Below are 21,558 nucleotides of genomic sequence, written 5' to 3' on the forward strand. Positions count from 1 at the left end.
ATAATAACTTATTTGAGATTCGTTTGTACAAAATTGTCATAAAAATATTAGAGATTAATATGAGATTACTTTTTGCACTGACAAATCAATTAGTTCATCCATCATAATGAATTAGGAACAACTAATAATTCGAGTAAATCATCAAATTAATCACTGTATTTGTAAACCACCCTCAAATTAGTGTCTGATTTTATTAATATTTTAAACTAGTCATTGTCTTTGTCAAAAGTTTTTCAATCAGGTAATTGAGAAACTTTTGACAAAAACAAAGACTAATTTAAAATATTAATATAGTCATAGACTAATTTAAAAACGACTTACAAAGATATGAGTTGAATTTATGGTTTACTCCTAATAATTTACACTCGTACAAAATTGTCATTAAAATGTCAAAGATCAATGTGAGATTACTTTTTGTCTAAACTAATTTGGTTGGAGAAAAGATTCTGTGAACCCAAATCGATTCTTTCTTTATTCAAATTTTTATTGCTAATTTTAGTTATGTTTGCTTGTAAAAGTTCATATCATATGGTTCAAGTATTTTTTTTTTTATATAATATATCACTGTTATAGATAATTTAATAAAGATTAAAAATTAAATAGTTAAATTATTAAATTAAGGGTTAATTAAGTTTTTGATCCCTATAAATATCTGCAGTTTTGTTTTTAGTCCCTATAAAAATAAATCACACTTTTTAGTCCCTACAAAATTTTCCGTTAGTGTTTTTAGTCCCTGTTAAATTAAAATTTGTTTAATTATACTTAAAATTTTAAATTTTTTAATGATTTTTAACATACTTGTTTAAAACATTATAAAAGGTTCCACCACAATAAATTAACTCAAAATTTTATTTTTAGATCCAAATTTTCGTTAGTTTTATCTTGAATTTTGGTGTTTTAAAAAAATTATATTTAATTCATTACATGTTAAAAAAATCTAATTTTTTATAAAAGAGATTATTATAATGCTCTTAACATGTCTGTTAAAAATCATTTAAAAATATAAAAGTTTAAGTATAATTAAACAAATTTCAATTTAACAGGGACCAACACATACTTTTAGTCCTTGTAAAATTAAAATTTGCTTAATTGTGCTTAAACTTTTAAATTTGTAACATATTTTTCACATTCTTACTTAGAATATTATACAAAGTTCCTCCGCAAAAAAGTAACTTAAAATTTTATTATTAGATCCAAATTTTCATTAATATAATCTTGAAAATTTGGCTTTTAAAAAAATTCATATTTAATTCATTACATGTTAAAAAACTAAAAACTTTTACAAAAGAGTGTCTTACGATGTTATGAACATGTATGTAAAAAATCTTTCAAAAATTTAGAAGTTTAAGCATAATTAAACAAATTTTAATTTAACAAGGACTAAAAACACTAACAAAAAATTTTGTAGGGACTAAAAAGTGTGATTTATTTTTATAAGGACTAAAAACAAAACTGCAAATATTTATAGGGACCAAAAACTTAATTAACCCTTAAATTAATGATATTTTAAACTCTAACAATGATATGGCATCCTCTAAAACAAATGACATGTCATGAAAAACTTCACTTGGAACAAGCCATGTGAATGTTTGGATAACATCGGATATTATAATTGTTAAGAGAAAATTTAGAGGGACTTTTTTGAAAAAGTTTTTTAGAGTGACTGAAATTGAAAGTTGATATTTTTAAAGAGACTAAAAATATATTTAACTCGTCTATAAGTTCTCACTTAGCTATTAAAAATATCAAAAATACTAGAACGGACGTCTAGAATTCAAATCCGAACTCCTTCACATATGCGTGAATTTTCAATGATTATATATTGTTATTTTGTTTATCTACAAAGTAAAATTTATTTAACACTAAAAAAATTATATTTTTAATATTTGTGAATGTTTATAATCATGTTTTTTTCGATTAATCTTTATATGAATTTTAAATTTTTATTCTTTGTAAAATCTCAACAAATTATTGTCAATTTTTATTGGCTAGAAATTAATTAACCAGTACATATTATTTTCACTTAAAATTCAAAATCTTCACTTTTAAAAACTTTTCTTTCTTATATAAGTGGACAATATGCCTAAACAGAACAAGTACGTAAAAATGTTTTAACTCCATCTCGCACTCCAAAAGCATGATGGGTCACAAGTAGCTAAGAGAAATGCCTGCAATCATAGTAGGTAAAAACAGATGGGATGCTTCAAACAAGAATTTGTTTCAAGAGCACCAATGATTCCACATTGTTACGAACCAGTATACTGAATTTAGAATATAAAGTATGAAAGAGAAGGGTATATTTATCTCTCTTTTTTTTTTGTAAAAAAAAAAAAAAAAAAACAAGAAGAGTATAATTATCATAATCCACTTCTTCATAAATATATTTATAAGTATTAAAGCACTTGAGACAATATGCAAGATGGTTTCTACCTCACTCTCACAAAAAGGATCGACTAGAGTTATAAACATTGACCCCTCTATGATGTAACTTTCAAGGTATACCACATAGAAAGAGATTTATGGCATCCTTGCCTAATGAAAAATTGCTCACTTGCATACACTTTGAGCTTCCAAATCTATCCCAACCTTCCGAATTGTGACTAGATGATGATTGATGATTAGCAAGCAATCACTAATAGCCACTCTTTGTTGAATATGTTCCATTCAGGTGCTGTTTTCAAATCCAAGTGTCTTCCAAGTTTTGAACAAAGCAAGGACTAAGAGTTTGCATAAGGCGAGATAAGCAAATTTTGAATAAATATTCGAGCGATCTAAGTTCATTCTTCAACTATGCCCAAAAGAAATATGAAAATCTTTACAATCTCCCTCAAATAAAACTCAAGGACCTTTTGGAAAACCAATTTTATAATATTTGAAGACAATACTCTCAAATTCATTTGAAATCCAGAATTCGTAACTTCTCAAAACCATCAGACTTAAAATGTACAAAATAAGTTTTTTCAAAGATCAGTTACAAGATTTTTCAGCACCAAAGATTCAATAAGAAATCAAACTTGAAGAAGATTTTAAGAAAGTTAGTAGACGCACGACAATCATGCGTTCTATGAGTTAATTCATTTCCTTTTTTATGAATAGTAGAATCAAACTTCATGCAAAGGAGTTCATTTATGTTCCACAAAACTTGCCGACTAGATAACACATTCACCATCACATGATAAACATTATATTGGTTCTTGAAACAAACAATATGTATGTAAAACGCCTATATTTGTAGTAATAATATTGCTCTTTTACCTTCATTTATTGATTTATGCACTTTTTTCCTTCTACACTTTTTCATTTTTACTCAATCACACGTTTCTTTCGCAAATTAAGTCTTGTGGCCTTAAATCTATCAACTAAGAACCATTTAAAGATCTAACTTGAGTTCTAGATTGATCTCTCAAATTCATTTGTTGGAAGGAAAGATTTTCACGTCAACAAAAGTACGAAGCTTAGAAACCACACAAATATTATCCACCCAAAAATCTTTGATTTTTAATTCCAACTCTTCTTGTGTCGTATCCTTAATAATATTACTCAAAAGTTTTTCTACAACCCAAGGCCTATCTAAACCAAATTATTGTATCACCATATTCTATCTTATATTTGAAACCATATTCTACCGAAAGCTTAAAACATTGAGAATAGCTCTTCACATAGATGAGTGCGGGAAAGCCTTGAAGCATCCATAATGGAGACTCTCAATTTAGAGGTCTTAAAGGAATCCCACATGAACACATCATTTTTTATTTTTTATTTTTTAATAATAGCATCTAATAGGTACTCAACCACTCCAATAGAGACCCTTTAACAAAAGGTTTATATGAATCCCACCAATAACTATTTATTTAAGACACTATTATCTATTTTATAATTTTAAATTGCAATTGAAAAGCAATTGTAGAATGACAATTATTATTTTAAGAAAAAGTAATGTGGGGTCCACTTAAGCATTGAGGTCTTAAGTGAGACCCTGAGTCCTAGAAAACTCTGGAAAATAAATTTCACATTGGAGATACCTATTAGGTACCGGATCTTAAATGGTGAAGACCTCACCAATGGGAATGCTCTTATCCATAAATAATCCCCCCTCACACAAGGGAACTGAATCCCACAACTTGTTCTTGACTATATGATACTCCATACAAGGTTTCCAAGCCCCCAATACATCTAGGTTGGATAATTTTATTCCAGCTCGCGCATGTGCATACTTTTATCCTTCCCACCACACCAAATGAAACCTCTCACAAGCATATTGAGGAAACCACCTTATTTGCATGCTACAAGAGGGTAAAGCAGTAAAAATAACATTATCAAGGGTAACTTAACCGAGTTAATTAAGATTCAGTCGTCCTTAGTGTGGATGATAGTCTTATCTCCAACCCTAGTTTAGGAGTTTACTTGTTGAGGAGGCATGGTGTGGTAGTTGTATCTCTAGTTAACGGGGAGTGTGGGATGCTTAATAGTTTTTCATGTTGAGGTGCATGCATTTGAAGAGGATCAAGCTTTGTTGGGAGCATGTTTCAAAATTATCATGTGTTACTTTGATTCTTTGCAAGTTATAGAATTATTGCATGGAAAGACTTAAATCTTTTTCATCATTATGCCAACCAGGTGGATCTCATCAATGGTTTGATGGCTAAAGAGTGGGTTATCTCTATGCATATATTACATAGGATAATGTTTTATGGACACTCTTTTTTTCATATAAATATTGTACCATTTCATATGAGAGTGTGTGAGAGACATAAAATATGAATTTTTTGTGTGTGTATGGACCACGTGGACACATGTTACAATTATATATATATATATATATATATATATGTGTGTGGGTGTAGAAGTGGTACATGTGCCATTTAAGGTGATCTATTTATCACTTCCCAAAACAAGTCGGCAGAAACTATACTTGTTTCCATAAGCAATCATCAATTGGAAGCCTATTTATGAATTAATAATCATCCGTACCCAGTTTTTTAAAAGATGGGTCCATTTTTAATATTTGAACTGGACATCTAATTTGATGAAAAAACCTAAGTCACCCACTTGACAAAAATCCAAAACAAACGAGTTTATAAAGACACACTTTATCTTAAACTAGTTTTATAGTTGATGAATAATTCGAATAAAAACAATGAAGCAATGGGAAAACCTACTTGTGTGAAGTCAACAAAAAAATCAGCAAAATATTATACACAAACATAAAACTACGTAAACATTTCAACCCAAACTAGCTAGGGAAGCATTAATCTACTCTTAAATATGAACATAATTAAAAAAAATGTCAATTTTCATACATTGTGTTTTGAATTCCTAAAGTTAGATGATTAATTTGAGAAAAAATAAATAAATGGTGAAATAGAAACTTTGAGTTAAATTAGAAGATCTAGGGAGTAATTTAGTAAAAGAGAAATATAATAGAGTATGGTTTTTTTATCTTCTCAAATTAAAGTGCAAGAGAACTTATTTCATCATCTTTCCAAATCCCATCCTCGTATCTGAACCATCTAGGAAGTCCATCATCTGCTTTTGTCCTCTGACACATGATGCATGATTCTTCCATGCATGTGTAGAAGTCAAGCAGCCTGGAACCCTTCTCAATGATTATAGGATCAATACCACTAGAAAACATATATCCTTCATGAGGATATGGAAGAGGTACCACATGACAAGAATGTGAAATGTTGAGCACTTCTAAGTCTTTTAGCTCATCTAATATTAAAATGAGAGCTTCTTTCGACAACCCTGAACATCGAAGACTCAACACTTTCAAGTTTGGAAGAAATGCAATGACCTTGAGTTCTCTAAAGTTCTTGCAATGCTTTGTAATTTCTTCAAAAACATATCCTGGGTATTCAGTGCAAGGCATTGTCATGGACTCTAGATTTGTCCACACCCTAATTGCCCTTACAATTCCTATCTTCTTTATACGGTTCCAAGATACAAAGACTAGTCGTCTTACATGTGGGCACCTGCCATAATGTACACAATACAATACAATACAATACAATCACCATCTAATTAAATAATCTAACTAGTAGCCACGAGAAAACATTAGTACTGTCTAAACATAGATTTTTATGAATTTAAGAATTCTTCTTCTTCAATTGGGTTTTTTCCCGATAGAGAATATGTCTTGAAATAGTTGGATTCTACCTTGGATCGTATTTATAGGTGATCTACAATGGATTATGGTTTTTCATGGTTAGATCAAGTAAGAATTGTAGATTTTATCATCGTCCCTTGTACATAGTTGAAAGGGTCATAATTTTTTAAATCAAGGGTCACAATTTGATCATTCTATTTGGTGTAGACCAAAAACAAAGAAGAAAACCAAACCAAATTAATTTATTTAAATTGGATCTTATTGATCATTAGATTTGGTTCAAGATAGGAGGATGATAGAGTTGGATTGTTTGTAGACGGCACCATGATAAATTTTTAAGTCATATTTAATCTAATGGTAAAAATAAATGGTCCATTATATTATAGACAAATTTGAAATAGTATAGTATTAACATGTACAAACCTTTATGAAATTATATGTAATTACGTACCTTATAGCTGTGTAGATGAATTGATCATTGGTGAGATACAAGCTGTAATTGAAAATCAAGGTCTTGATATTCCCTTGACTGATATTCAATGCAAGAAATAGCAAATTGTACAAAGTGCTGTCAGAACGGGAATGGACCCAAATATATGGCTGAATTGAGGCCTTTACAAAATCAGATTTCAACATTGAGAAATCAAGTGTTTCCCAAACTGGTTGGTCATTGCTAGCTCTCTTCCATGCTTCAATAAAACGACCAACAGCTTCCTTTGATTCAAAGATATTAAACTCCTTACAAATCTCAACCAAAATCTCATCAGGAAAATTCTTCAGAAGAAACTCCCACATGGTCACATCTTTTTTCACTGCACGACTTAATTCAACTTCCATTGCACCAAATTTCCTACAAATAAAAATAATTATATCAATACATCTAAGAACATGATAATTTGATTTTTTATGTACCTATCAGTACATAATCATTTGATTTCTTCATAATTATATTAATTATGATAATGTCTTGAATATTTTTTCTGAAAATTATTTAGGACGAGTTAGATTTGAGGACTCGTAGGTACCGTTTGGCCCGGCTTTTTTTTCAGTTTTTCTACGTTTTTAAGGAGAAGCTAGGCCAAACACAATATCAATAAAGTACCTTCGAAAAAAAGTACTTTTTTTAGAATGCATAAAATTGAATGGAATGAGCTTTAACCAAAAGTTGTTGAATGCTACTTCAAAAAACTATTTCTCCTTCAATTTATTTCACAAACACCTCTCTTCAACTCCCGCCGGCAACCTTTTGTTTTATTTTTTCAATATGCTTTTTTCTTCCATTTTATTTATTTATTTTTTTTTAACCGGTCCATTTAATTTTTTAATGAGGTTCCATTTAAGTTTATTATCTATTTTTTTAAGAAATTTTATTATCTTTTTATCACTTATATATTAATTTCAATATCTTTTGATCATCACAACCACGCAAATATTTGTATTCACGCTGTCAATGAATGACGCCGAATATTTTTATTCCCTTTCTTCAACCACAGAAATACACAAACACATTAGTGTTTAAAGTAATACTTTATGTTCCTCTTTCTGTTTTTTTTTTGTTATGCTAATGCGTATAATTTTTGTTGGTGTTGTGTAATGCGTATAATTATTTTTATAAAATTTTGATTTTAATTAAAAGTACAAGTGTAGTTGCCTAAAAAAATTATACTTATATATAATTTACACATTTGTATTGTAACAAACTATGCATATCTTTTTCTTATTAAAAAAACTAAACATATCTTTTTCAATGACACCAACAATGTAACAAATATAATATTATATATATAAATTCTTATCTTTTTGACCAACAATAAAAATATGGTATTCTTATAACAAAATTTGTTATAACAAAATTTGTTATAGAGTATAATTGGAAAAGAAAAAACCAATTATTCTCATTATATATACACACATATACATATTATAGATATGATTGAGCGTGACGAAGAAAGCAATATAAATGAAGAAATCAGTTCATATAATCCAGGAAGAGTGCAAGATGGAGGCTACATGAATAAAGTTAGAAATCAAATAGGAGTTGCGTTGATGGAGAGTAGAAATGTTTGAGTTTGTGATGATTTATGTCTTTAAAAAAAAATGATTATTGTTTTTAATTTTCCAAACTACTTTGATATTATTTATGTTATTATTTGAGCCTCCTTAAATTATTTCTCCTATTCAAATATTTAACAAGTCGTTTATATGATGATACAAATTTGTATTCATGTTATACAAAATAAACGTCATTGAGTAAATATAGTATTGGTAAAAATATATCTTTTATATTTTAAATATTTTTTCACTTCAAAAAACATTTTAGACATTTTTTTTATTTATTATGTTAATTCATAATGAATTCAAAAAATTTTTATTTATAGACAATGCATAAATATATGCAAGGTCCCGGGTTCGAACCCCAGACACCACCAAAAAATAATAAATTCAAAGTTTTGTACAATATTTTGCCAAACAGCTTTTAACTCAAAAATAACTTTAGAACTATAAAAAAATAAAGAAATCAAACAGCTTTAACCTTTTTCTTAAAGAGTTTTATTTTAACTTTATTTTAAAGTAGCTTTTAGACCGAAAAAAAGTCTGGCCAAACGGTACCGTATAGTGCTAAGAAAAAGCTAAAAGACTAAGGTACCATTTCGCCCGGCTTTTTTTCAGCTTCTCTACATTTTTAAGGAGAAGTTACTTTAGAAAAAAAGTACTTTTTTTAGAATGCATAAAATTGAACGGAATGAGCTTTAACCAAAAGTTTTTGAATGCTACTTCTGAAAAATACTTCTCCTAATTTATTTCACAAGCATCTCTATTCAATTCACGCAGGCAACATTTTCTTTTATTTTTTAATATTATATTTCAGTTTGTTTTTTCTTCCATTTAATTTTTTTTTGAACCAGTCCATATAATTTTTTTTAAAGGAGGATCAATTTAATTTTATTATCTATTTTTGAAGGAATTTTATTATCTTTTTGTCACTTATATATTTAATTTCAATATCGTTTAATTATCACAACCTCACAAATATTTTTATTCATGTTGTCATTGAATGACACCAAATAATTTTATTCCCTTTCTTCAACCTCACAAATATACACAAATATTTTATGTATGTATGTCTGTTTTTTTGTTACACTAATGCGTATAATTTTTTTAGTGTTGCGTAATGCGTACAATTATTATTTTTATAAAATTTTGATTTTAATTAAAAGTAAAAGTATAGATGCCTAAAAAAATTATACTTATATATATTTTACACATTTATATTGTAACAAACTATGCATATCTTTTTCTTATTAAAAAAACTAAACTTATCTTTTTCAATGACACCAACAATGTAACAAATATAATATCATATGATATAAATTCTTATCTTTTTAAATGACACCAAAAATATGGTATTCTTATAACAAAATTTGTTATACAGTATAATTGGAAGAAAAATAAATAAATTATTCTCTAACTTAGCTCAGTTGATATAGCCAATGCATAAATATATGCAACGTCTTGTACACTATTTTGTACAATATTTTGTCAAACAACTTTTAACTTAAAAATAACTTTAGAACTAAAAAAAATAAAGAAACCAAACAACTTAAACTTTTTCCTTAAAAAACTTTATTTTAACTTTATTTTAAAGTAGTTTTTAGACTGAAAAAAAGTTTGGCCAAACGGTACCTAAGAGAGTGTTGGGAGAGGAATCTTACCAACCAACAATCTTCACATTGACATCATGATTCCAACACATTCCAACTGAAATTTGAGTTGAATAGACCAATGTATGCTGATTATAGTGATTTATTGATGATATATATACACTACACTATCCGTTCACTATTATAAGCAATAATCAACATTTTAGATTCATTCATTAAATGATATATGTGGTCTATAATAAAAATCATATACATATTTAATTGAATGAATCTAAAATATAAATTTTTGCTTATAATAATGGACCAAAGGATGATATATTAATTGCTACTAATTAATTTATTCAATAGAAATGAATACTCCCTCCGTATTTAAATATAAGCAAATTTTGACTTTTAGATTCATTCAATTAATGATGTATGTAGTCTATAATATAAACTACATACATTATTAATTGAATGAACTTAAAAGTCAAAATTTGCTTATATTTAAATACGGAGGGAGTACTTTTGTCTTTCTACTAATTAATTTCTTCAAAATGCATTTATAAATTTGTTTGACCGTTGACTCAACAAAAGGAATACTTTTGTGTTTGTCCTAATTAATTTCTTCAAAAGGACATTTATGAATTTGTTTGACTGTTGACTATCTTCATATTGATGCTTGGACCCAATTTGACTAAAAGTAAACAATTTTAAAAAAATTAATTGTTCAAATTGACATTGTAATATACGCGAAGTACAGAAATATATGAGTGATATGGTCATTAATTTTAAAGGTCCAACTAAGGTCCCTTCAAAATGACCTTCAATAGCAGGTTTCACAAAAAAAAAAACATGTTTCATGGTCCCATCCGCCAAAAAATCTTTTTTAATGAGCAGCATTACATATTACTTTTGTACCCTTCCATAGGATCTTAAAATCCCAAGTATAGCACCATTTTTCTATCTAATCTTAACTTTCACACACACAACCCCCCCTCCCCCCAATTAACACATAAAATTTTAGATCAAAATCATTTCATTGCGTTAGTTCGTCTGTCATTCAGAACAAGTGACGGAGATTTGACAACAAGGTGACGGCGAGAGCAAGTATTCCGATCATGTTGTTGTTGTAGAGATCGAGAACTTTGAGGTTCATGAGAAGAGAAAGCCTGGAAGGAAAAGTATCGTTGAAAACATCGTTAGAGGGATCTGGAGAGGTAATCAATTTGGTCCTCAGATCTGTTCTAAATGTTGTAAGTTTGTGGTTTAATTTCGATTTGCTTTCATTTCAATTCAACTATATTCGGGTTATTTCATTTCAATTCAATTATTTTCGGGTTATTGTGAGTATACTTTTGTATGTTTTATTAACATGAAAATAGATAGAAATTAGATGTTCTTTTTGAAATTCAAAATAACAAAGAAAATGCAAAGGCATAAGGGCATGTGAATATGTAAATATATAGGAGTATGATTATTGTCTCCATGCTAGGTGAAAGAGATAAGTCATACCTATTTTTTGGTGACAATGTACACTCTTGAGCTTTCAAATCTTAATGCATCAAAAATGCCATGAAAGAATCTACAGATAAATCATCCACAAATTAAAAAAAATTTACATTAAAATTCATACAAAGAAGTATTTATTTAGTTAGAAAAAAAAAATTACATTAAAATTCAAACCATGAAATATTTATTTAGTTAGAAGGGCATAATAGAAAGTAGATCTCAAGATATGTATGAAAAAATCTTATTTTAATGTAAGCATGAACTCAAAACATAGTTGCGGCGACATCTCTATTCTAAAAATTCAACATCCATGTGCAATGCTATTAATCAATACTATCACTTTAGTGATAAAAATTCAACATCCATGCACAATGTTTATCCAATTCAAATCTTATTAATTGATTCTCTTTAATGATTTTTTTTAAAGAGAATATTTATTTAGTTAAAATTCAAACCATAAAATTACATTAAAATTCAAACCATGAAATATTTATTTAGTTAGAAGGGCATAATAGAAAGTAGATTTCAAGATATGTATGAAAAAATCTTATTTTAATGTAAGCATGAACTCAAAACATAGTTGCGGCGACATCTCTATTCTAAAAATTCAACATCCATGTGCAATGCTATTAATCAATACTATCACTTTAGTGATAAAAATTCAACATCCATGCACAATGTTTATCCAATTCAAATCTTATTAATTGATTCTCTTTAATGATTTTTTTTAAAAAAATTCTCAAGCTCTGCACCATCAATAGTTGGAGCTCATCTTTTCACATACATTATCATACACAACTTGATTTGGATCAAGTTATAGCCCGTCATCTCGCCTTCACAAAGGAATTAGAAGGAATCCTAAGAATCAAATCCATGTATTAAAAATCACCTTCATAAAAAACAAGAAATCAAGTCTGTAGATAATAACGATAATGTCTTCAAAAGAAAGATAATACAAATAATGAAAAGATCATAGATATAACAATCTAAACATTCTCTACAATTGTCTCATTTTCATAATCCATGTCTAGATACTTCACCTTCATGCATTGGTCTAGGCAATACCAACCAAGTGAGGAAACATGATCACCGAATTTTCCCACAATTGGGATCATGTGTATTAGCTTTGCCTCCATCGAATAAATGCAACACCTCGCAGGAAAAGTCTTGAGATAATACACAACTGCTAAGATGTACGCATTTACCCAGTCTTCTCACATCACAATGACCCTTAACTCCTAAGAATAATGCTTTATCACCTAAATCGCCCACCTTAATCCACCTCATTGTATCGAAATTCATCATGTAGATATTCAAATGCTTTGCAGGAACAAAATCAACCAATAAAAGTTGATCATTTGTTATAATCAGCTTAAGATCTTATAAATCATCATTAGGAATATGATGCACAAGAATCCAAGCAAAGCTAGCATCATCTACATTTATCCTCAACTCCCCAAAATCAGCCTCGCTTGTGACAAGATATACTTTATTATGAAAAATTTCTTTGTCCGTAACATTTATGTCATACACCCCATAATACCGTAAAAATGGAAAATGGTATTATACACGAATATAAGGTCTATCATTCTGGAATAGGAAAATGGTATTATCGGGTGTATGACATAAATGTTACGGACATATCAATTTTTCATAATAAAGCATATCTTGTCACAAGCGAGGTTGATTTCGGGGAGTTGAAGATAAATGTAGATGATGCTAGCTGTGCTTGGATGCATGTGCATCATATTCCTAATGATGATTCAGAAGATCTTAAACTGATTAATTGTAACAAATGATCAACTTTTATTGGTTGATTTTGTTCCGAAAAGCATTTGAAAATCTACGAGATAAATTTCGATACAATGAGGTGGATTAAGGTGGGCGATCTAGGTGATAAAGAATTATTCTTAGGAGGTAAGGGTCATTGTGATGTGAGAAGACTGGGTAAATGGGGACATCTTAGCAATTTTGTGTATTATCTCGAGACTTTTCCTGCGAGGTGTTGCATTTATTTGATGGAGGAAAAGCTAATACACATGATCCCAATTGTGGAAAAATCCGGTGATCAGGTTTCCTCACTTGGTTGGTATTGCCCGAACCAATGCATGAAGGTAAAGTATCTGGACATGGATTATGAAAATGGGACAATAACAGAGAATGCTTAAATTTTTATATCTATGATCTTTTCATTATTTGTATTATCTTTCTATTGAAGACATTATCGTTATTATCTACAAACTTGATTTCTTGTTTTTTATGAAGGTGATTTGGATCAACTTATAGCCCGTCATCAAGTTGTGTATAATAATGTATGTGCAAAGATGAGCTCCAACTATTTATGTTGCATAGCTTGAGAAATAAAAAAAATCACTAAAGATAATCAAATAATAAGATTTGAATTGGATAAGCATTGCGCATGGATGTTGAATTTTTATCCCTGGTGTCGTCGCAACTATGTTTTTAGTTCATGCTTACATTAAAATAAGATTTGTTCTTACGTATCTTGAGATCTACTTTCTATTCTTCCTCTTCTAATTGAATAAATATTTCTTGGTATGAATTTTAATGTTCAAATTTTTAATTTGTGGATGATTTTTGTCAAGATTCTTTCATGGCATTTCTGATGCATTAAGATTGCAAGCTTAAGAGTGTACATTGTAACCTAAATATAGGTATGACTTATCTCCTTCTCCTAGCATGAAGACAATAATCATACTCCTATATTTTGCCATGCCCTTATGCCTTTACATTTTCTTTGTACTTTCTTGCCCTTTCTACGGTTTCAAGGTCGCTTTATTGATGCTTTACTTAGAGAACTTGCTGAAATAATTATACCGCCGTATAGAATATATGGTCTTGGAACACTCCATTTTGTCTCTTTCAATTTATATGTTTTGCGTTATTTGTGCCTTTTGGAATTGTATAAAAAATGTTAAACTTGGGTGTTTAGATTAGTGGATTGTGGGTTCACACTACATCTATTAACATCATACTTTTTTATAATCGGCAAATATATTTATTTGAAACAACAAAACTTTAATAAAAGAGAGAGAGAGAGAGAGAGAGAGAGAGAGAGAGAGAGAGAGAGAGAGTAAAGTATTTGGACTATTCTTCAAAAACAAAAACAAAAATATTTGGACTAGACTATAAAATTAAAGTAGACATGGATTATTTGTTGAGATGTTTATGCCAGATAGAAAAATGAGTTTTCATAAAATAAAACATAAATTTTAATATGGGAGTGAACATGTGGATAAACAATTGTCATTTTTCATTGGAATACATATAAAATAAAAATTCATAGGGAGGTAGATCTATTGCATCAAATAGACCCATTATGAGATAAAAATACATGAACATCATAAAATTACTTTTAGTAAATGTAAAGTAAATATATATGACTCATTTTTTATAGCTTAGAAAAATGATTTTGACATTCTATAGTTCAAAGATTATTTTTTAGAGACATTATTAAAAATTATAATCAATTTTGTGTTTTTTTATCATAATAACAATCACTTATTTGAAAAAATATACAATTTAATTTAATTTAATTTGATATAACTATATAAAATAGATTTTTTGTTACAAAATTACTTCCATCTTTTGAATCTTATTTCCACCCCCCTCCCATAAAAAAATAATCTTAATATCTTTTAACTTGAAATTGTTTTTAGATTTTTTTTTTTATTCTGGTTTTAAAAAAAAACAATAATAAAGAGAAATAATGCTCTTTAAAGTAATTTTTTTAAAAGTTATAACCAACAACCCCATAGATCCTGTTTGTAACAAATTTGAATAAAAATGTTTTGAAATACAATAATTTACAATATTTTTTACTATTAATTAACATTAAAAAATAAAAGAGCATGTCTGACATTCAAAAATCATACTGGTCATTTAACTTTCATAAATAGTTTTTGGTAGTTTGAATTTTTTAGTGGACATAATGAAAATTCGAAGAAAAAATTCAGTTTAAAAAAAAAACAAATTTTTCTTCAATTTTTTTTAACAAATTTGTAAATTCAAAAAGAAATAAAAAACTACATTTATTGAAACCAATAATGCTAAAATTGAAGTAGTCATTAATTCATTAAACCAAAAAATTTAACAAATGCAGTGAATTATTTAATGGATAGGATTGAAAGTATTATATATAGTTTGTTGAGATATTTATTCGAAATAAAATATTGATTTTAAAAAATAAAAAAAAATAAAAATATTGAGAATAAATTTGGAAGTGACATGTGACATAAAAAAACCTTACTTTATATATATACTATTGATTGATACGTGTTTTTTTACTGCTAATATATGACATATGTTTATGTGTGTGCAGATATGGATGATAGGAAAATGGAAAATCTGAGATATATCCTGCAACGGTCAGGCACCTACGTTGCCACACTTACATTTTTATGTGGTGTAACAAGCTTACCATTTAAGAAGAACCTAACAAATTATGAAGAGAACATTGATTCTGTTATGGAAGCTGGTGTATACTCACTTGTAGGGTTTGCTATTACGGCCATTATTGATGGGTTGGCATATGTATCAATACAACGCAAGTATAGATATTCAATTAAAATGATATTCTACTTTTTATGTGGAATTGGCTATATCTTTTCTTCATTAATGTTTAGTATCATGGTTTATTATTTTATGCTTTCTAGGTTTGACACACGTAGTTCTACACTCTTTTCTTATGTAATTTATATACTATGTTGTATTATCACCGCCTTAAACATAAAATTATAGAAATTGATGTATTTACTGTTACGATATACAAGCAATATATGAGTAGATTTTAAAAGGAATATGCGTGTATGTGTGTTAATTTATAACAATTTAATATATATATATATATATATATATATATATATATATTCTAAAACTTTCTTTACAAATATTCCTAAATTAAATAAAAATAAACCCTTACAATGTACATGTAATTTGATTAGCGTTTGACTCACTTTTTATTTCACGACTGAACATTTAATTTTGTAAGAAAAGGGGAAAAAAAGTTCAAACTACCCCACTTTTGAAAAGATTTAGGGTTCGGAGGTTAGTTACACAAATGGAAGTAATTAACACCCTTTACGTCTGTACTATCTTACGGGAACCTCTTGATTTCATTTAATTTTCGTGCCATAAACTTGCTTGCTTTTCAAAAAGAATTAAAGTGATTAAAGGAAACAAATACTAATTTTATTTACATTTTTATGATTTGGAAGGACGAGTGTCCTTTCCCTACGTACACGTGAGGGATCAAAACCTCGTAGTTTGGGGTTGAAATTGACGTTTGATTTGTTGTGTTTTTTTATTAGTTTTGAAAAAGGTTTTAAAGTAAAAGTCAAGTGGCAAAATAAGCTTGTTTGTATTTTTTAATATTGAAGAAAATTACTCAAAGTAAGATTAAATTGATTAATGTTTGATTAAGAAAATAAAATAAAAGAGGATCACTTGATTTTGAATCAAGGTTTTATTATGAAAATGTTTTGTGAATTGTGATTATTTATATTAAATTAAAATTATAACTACCGGAGCAGGAAAAATAAAGCGTAGGTATTTTCTGGCGACGTTAGATCACCACAGAAACCTTTAACCTAAACTAGAAAGAAAATAAAAGGCGTACACACACACACACACTTTTTATTTAGGATTTACATGGCCTAGGAATACATTCTATGGTCTGTGCAATAAAGTAAATGACAGAAAAATAAATATGCATGATTTACATTAAGCCTATACTTACATTCTAAAATCCACGCTATAAAATAAATATTTTATGCGAAATAAAATATTGATTTTAAAAAATAAAAAATAATAAAAGTATTGAGAATAAACGTGGAAGTGACATGTGGCATAACAAACCTTACTTTATATATATATATTATTGATACGTGTTTTTTACTACTAATATACGGCATATGTTTATATGTGTGCATATATGGACAATAAGAAAGTGGAAAATCTGAGATATATCCTGAAATGGTCAGGCACCTAGTGTGGCTACGTTGCCACACTTACATTTTTGTGTGGTGTAACAACCTTACCATTTAAGAAGAACCTAAAAAACTATGAAGAGAACATTGATTCTGTTACGGAAAGTGGTGTATACTCAGTTGTAGGGTTTGCTATTACGGCCATTATTGATGGGTTGGCATATGTATCAATACAACGCAAGTATAGATATTCAATTAAAGTGATATTCTACTTTTTATGTGGAATTGGCTATATCTTTTCTTCATTAATGTTTAGTATCATGGTTTATTATTTTATGCTTTCTAGGTTTGGCACACGTAGTTCTACACTCTTTTCTTATGTAATTTGTATACTATGTTGTATTATCACCACCTTAAACATAAAATTATATTCAGAGGGCTGGTAATTGATGTATTTATTGATATACAAGCAATATATGAGTAGATTTTAAAAGGAATATGTGTGTATGTGTGTTAATTAATAACAATTTACTATATATATTCTAAAACTTTCTTTATAAATATTCCTAAATTAAATAAAAATAAACCCGTACAATGCACATGTAATTTGATTAGCGTTTAACTCACTTTTTTTTTCACGACAGAACATTTAATTTTGTAAGAAAAGGGAAAAAAAGTTCAAACTACCCCACTTTTGAAAAGATTTAGGGTTCGGGGGTTAGTTACACAAAGGGAAGTAATTAACACCCTTTACGTCCGTACTATCTTACGTGAACCTCTTGATTTCATTTAATTTTCGTGTCATAAACTTGCTAGCTTTTGAAAAAGAATTAAAGTGATTAAAGGAAACAAAGACTAATTTTATTTACATTTTTTATGATTTGGAAGGACGAGTGTCCTTTCCCTACGTACCCGTGAGGGATCAAAACCTCGTAATTTGGGGTTGAAATTGACGTTTGATTTGTTGTGTTTTTTATTAGTTTTGAAAAAGGTTTTAAAGTAAAAGCCAAGTGGCAAAATAAGCTTGTTTGTATTTTTTAATATTGAAGAAAATTACTCAAAGTAAGATTAAATTGATTAATGTTTGATTAAGAAAATAAAATAAAAGAGGATCACTTGATTTTGAGTCAAGGTTTTATTGTGAAAATGTTTTGTGAATTGTGATTATTTGCATTAAATTAAAATTATAACTAACAGAGCAGGAAAAATAAAGCGTAGGTATTTTATGACGACGTTGGATCATCACAAAAACCTTTAACCTAAACTAGAAAGAAAATAAAAGGCGTACACACACGCGCGCGCACACACACTCTTTTTATTTAGGATTTACTTTGGCCTAGGAATACATTCTCCGCAATAAAGTAAATGATAGAAAAATAAATATACATGATTTACATTAAGCCTATACTTACATTCTAAAATCCACGCTATAAAATAAATATTTTATGCAAAATTAAATTGTGATTTTAAAAAATAAAAAATAATAAAAATATTGAGAATAAACGTGGAAGTGACATGTGGCATAAAAAAACCTTACTCTATATATATACACTATTGATACTCGTTTTTTTACTACTAATATACGGCATATGTTTATATGTGTGCAGATATTGACAACAAGAAAATAGAAAACCTGAGATATATCCTGAAATGGTCAGGCACCTAGTGTGGCTACGTTGCCACACTTACATTTTTGTGTGGTGTAACAACATTACCATTTAAGAAGAACCTAACAAATTATGAAGAGAACATTGATTCTGTTATGGAAGGTGGTGTATACTCAGTTGTAGGGTTTGCTATTACGGCCATATTGATGGGTTGGCATATGTATCAATATACAACGCAACGCAAGTATAGATATTCAATTAAAGTGATATTCTACATTTTATGTGGAATTGGCTAATATCTTTTCTTCATTAATGTTTAGTATCATGGTTTATTATTTTATGCTTTCTAGGTTTGGCACACGTAGTTCTACACTCTTTTCTTATGTAATTTGTATACTCTGTTGTATTATCAACGCCTTAAACATAAAATTATATTCACAGGGGTGGTAATTGATGTATTTACTGATATACAAGCAATATATGAGTAGATTTTAAAAGGAATATGCGTGTATGTGTGTTAATTAATAACAATTTACTATATATATTCTAAAACTTTCTTTATAAATATTCCTAAATTCAATAAAAATAAACCCGAACAATGCACATGTAATTTGATTAGTGTTTGACTCACTTTTTATTTCACGACTGAACATTTAATTTTGTAAGAAAGGGGAAAAAAAGTTCAAACTACCCCACTTTTGAAAAGATTTAGGGTTCGGGGGTTAGTTACACAAAGGGAAGTAATTAACACCCTTTACATCCGTACTATCCTACGGGAACCTCTTGATTTCATTTAATTTTCGTGTCATAAACTTGCTTGCTTTTGAAAAAGAATTAAAGTGATTAAAGGAAACAACTAATTTTATTTACATTTTTTACGATTTGGAAGGACGAGTTTCCTTTGCCTACGTACCCGGGAGGGATCAAAACCTCGTAGTTCGGGGTTGAAATTGACGTTTGATTAATGTTTGAGTCACTTGATTTTGTGAATTGAGTCAAGGTTTTAATGTGAAAATGTTTTGTGAATTGTGATTATTTGCATTAAATTAAATTATTACTAACGGAGTAGAAAAAATAAAGTGTAGGTATTTTGTGGCGACGTTGGATCACCACAAAAACCTTTAACCTAAACTAGAAAGAAAATAAAAGGCGTAGACACACGCGCGCGCACACACTTTTTATTTAGGATTTACATCGGCCTAGGAATACATTCTATGGTCTGCGCAATAAAGTAAATGACAGAAAAATAAATATGCATGATTTACATTAAGCCTATACTTACATTCTAAAATCTACGCTATAAAATAAACGACAAAAAAATAAACCTAAAGTGTAAAATGATAAAAATGCATGAAGACAATAATCATACTCCTATATTTTGCCATGCTCTTATGCCTTTACATTTTCTTTGTACTTTCCTGCCCTTTCTATGGTTTCAAGGTCGCTTTATTGATATTTTACTTAGAGAATTTGCTGGAATAATTATACCGCCGAATAGAGTATAGGGTCTTGGAACACTCCATTTTGTCTCTTTCAGTTTATATGTTTTGCGTTATTTATGCTTTTTGGAATTGTATAAAAAATGTTAAACTTGGGTGTTTTGATTAGTGGATTGTGGGTTCACACTACATCTATTAACATCATACTTTTTTATAATCGACAGGAAAAACTTTATTAAAAGCTAGACCCTCCGGCGCGGGTGAGAGAGAGAGATTGCACTAAAGGAAACAAAGGGAAATGACCGGAATACTGGTTCTCGCCGTCACCTTATTGTCAAATCTCTTTCACTTGTTATGAATGACGGACGAAATAACGTGATGAAATGATTTTGATCTAAAAGTTTACGGGTTAAATAGAGGGGTGTGGGCGGTGAAGGTGAAGGTTAAGATTAGATAGAAGAAGGCATGAGTAGAGATGAACAGAGAGAGGAGTAGAAAAATGGTGCTATACTTGAGGTTTTTTAAGATTTTGTGGAAGGGTACAAAGGTAATATGCAATGTTGCTTATTAAAAAAGAATTTTTGGGGTATGGGACCATGTAACAATTTTTTTTTTATAAAACCTTTTATTGAAGATCATTTTGAAGGGACCGTGGGTGGATCTTTAAAATTAAGAACCATATTAGGGACTTTCAACATTTACAAGAAACAAAAACATATTTTAGTCTTGTTTTTAATTTTTTTTTTACTAACTTGTACTATTTTTAAAGATTATAAATATTTCAACAATGTTGGGACTTGTGTTTGATAGTTTTTCCTTTCATTTTTAGATAGCGAATCTCAAGGATGTCTTCCTACAAATTCCCAATTATGTTGCTTTAAATTTTAGATATCATATGGAATCAAAAGGGAGGTCCAATCTCTTCAACCACTCTCTTCTTCAAGCTCATTCTCTCGCAATAATGCAAGAAGAAAACTAAATGAAGTAAGAATTATGTTCTTCTCCCAACGCATTTTGCTTGCGCCCAACTAAAATACTGAAATTACCCCTACGTTTGTTAACTAATGCAAGTGTTAATATCTGCTCAACTTAAGTTATGCCGCGTGAGTTAAGTAGCGCAGTGTTCTTTTATTGACTTTATTTATTTACTTTATTTACTTACTTTATTTATTTATTTATTTATTTACTTTATTTACTTATTTAATTTATTTATTTACTTTATTCGAATTTATTTATTCACTTTATTCAAATTAATTTATTTACTTTATTCTAATTTATGTATTCGCTTTATTCGAATTTATT

General features: G+C 28.7%; 1 protein-coding gene across 1 annotated transcript; it reads right to left on the reverse strand.

Moving 5' to 3' along the window:
* Nucleotides 1-5,449: 5,449 nt before the first annotated feature.
* Nucleotides 5,450-12,549, reverse strand: LOC25493564 (F-box/LRR-repeat protein At3g48880). The gene is made up of 3 exons (XM_013602094.2): nt 12,353-12,549; nt 6,561-6,959; nt 5,450-5,975 (listed from the first exon to the last, which is right to left on the reverse strand). Exons 1-3 carry the CDS (start codon nt 12,547-12,549, stop codon nt 5,450-5,452), a joined length of 1,122 nt encoding a protein of 373 aa, XP_013457548.2.
* Nucleotides 12,550-21,558: the final 9,009 nt, after the last annotated feature.

Source organism: Medicago truncatula, chromosome 4 (genome assembly GCF_003473485.1).
Source record: "Medicago truncatula cultivar Jemalong A17 chromosome 4, MtrunA17r5.0-ANR, whole genome shotgun sequence".
NCBI lineage: Eukaryota > Viridiplantae > Streptophyta > Magnoliopsida > Fabales > Fabaceae > Medicago > Medicago truncatula.

Bases quoted from the DNA above. Each gene is read 5' to 3' on its own strand.
- LOC25493564 (XM_013602094.2), bottom strand. From the start codon at position 12,549: ATGAGGTGGATTAAGGTGGGCGATTTAGGTGATAAAGCATTATTCTTA. The intron at 6,960-12,352 runs GTGATCATGTTT...TTTTATTTGTAG, and splicing joins CCCAATTGTGGGAAAATTCG to GAAATTTGGTGCAATGGAAG. The intron at 5,976-6,560 runs GTACGTAATTAC...ACATTATGGCAG, and splicing joins TTCATCTACACAGCTATAAG to GTGCCCACATGTAAGACGAC.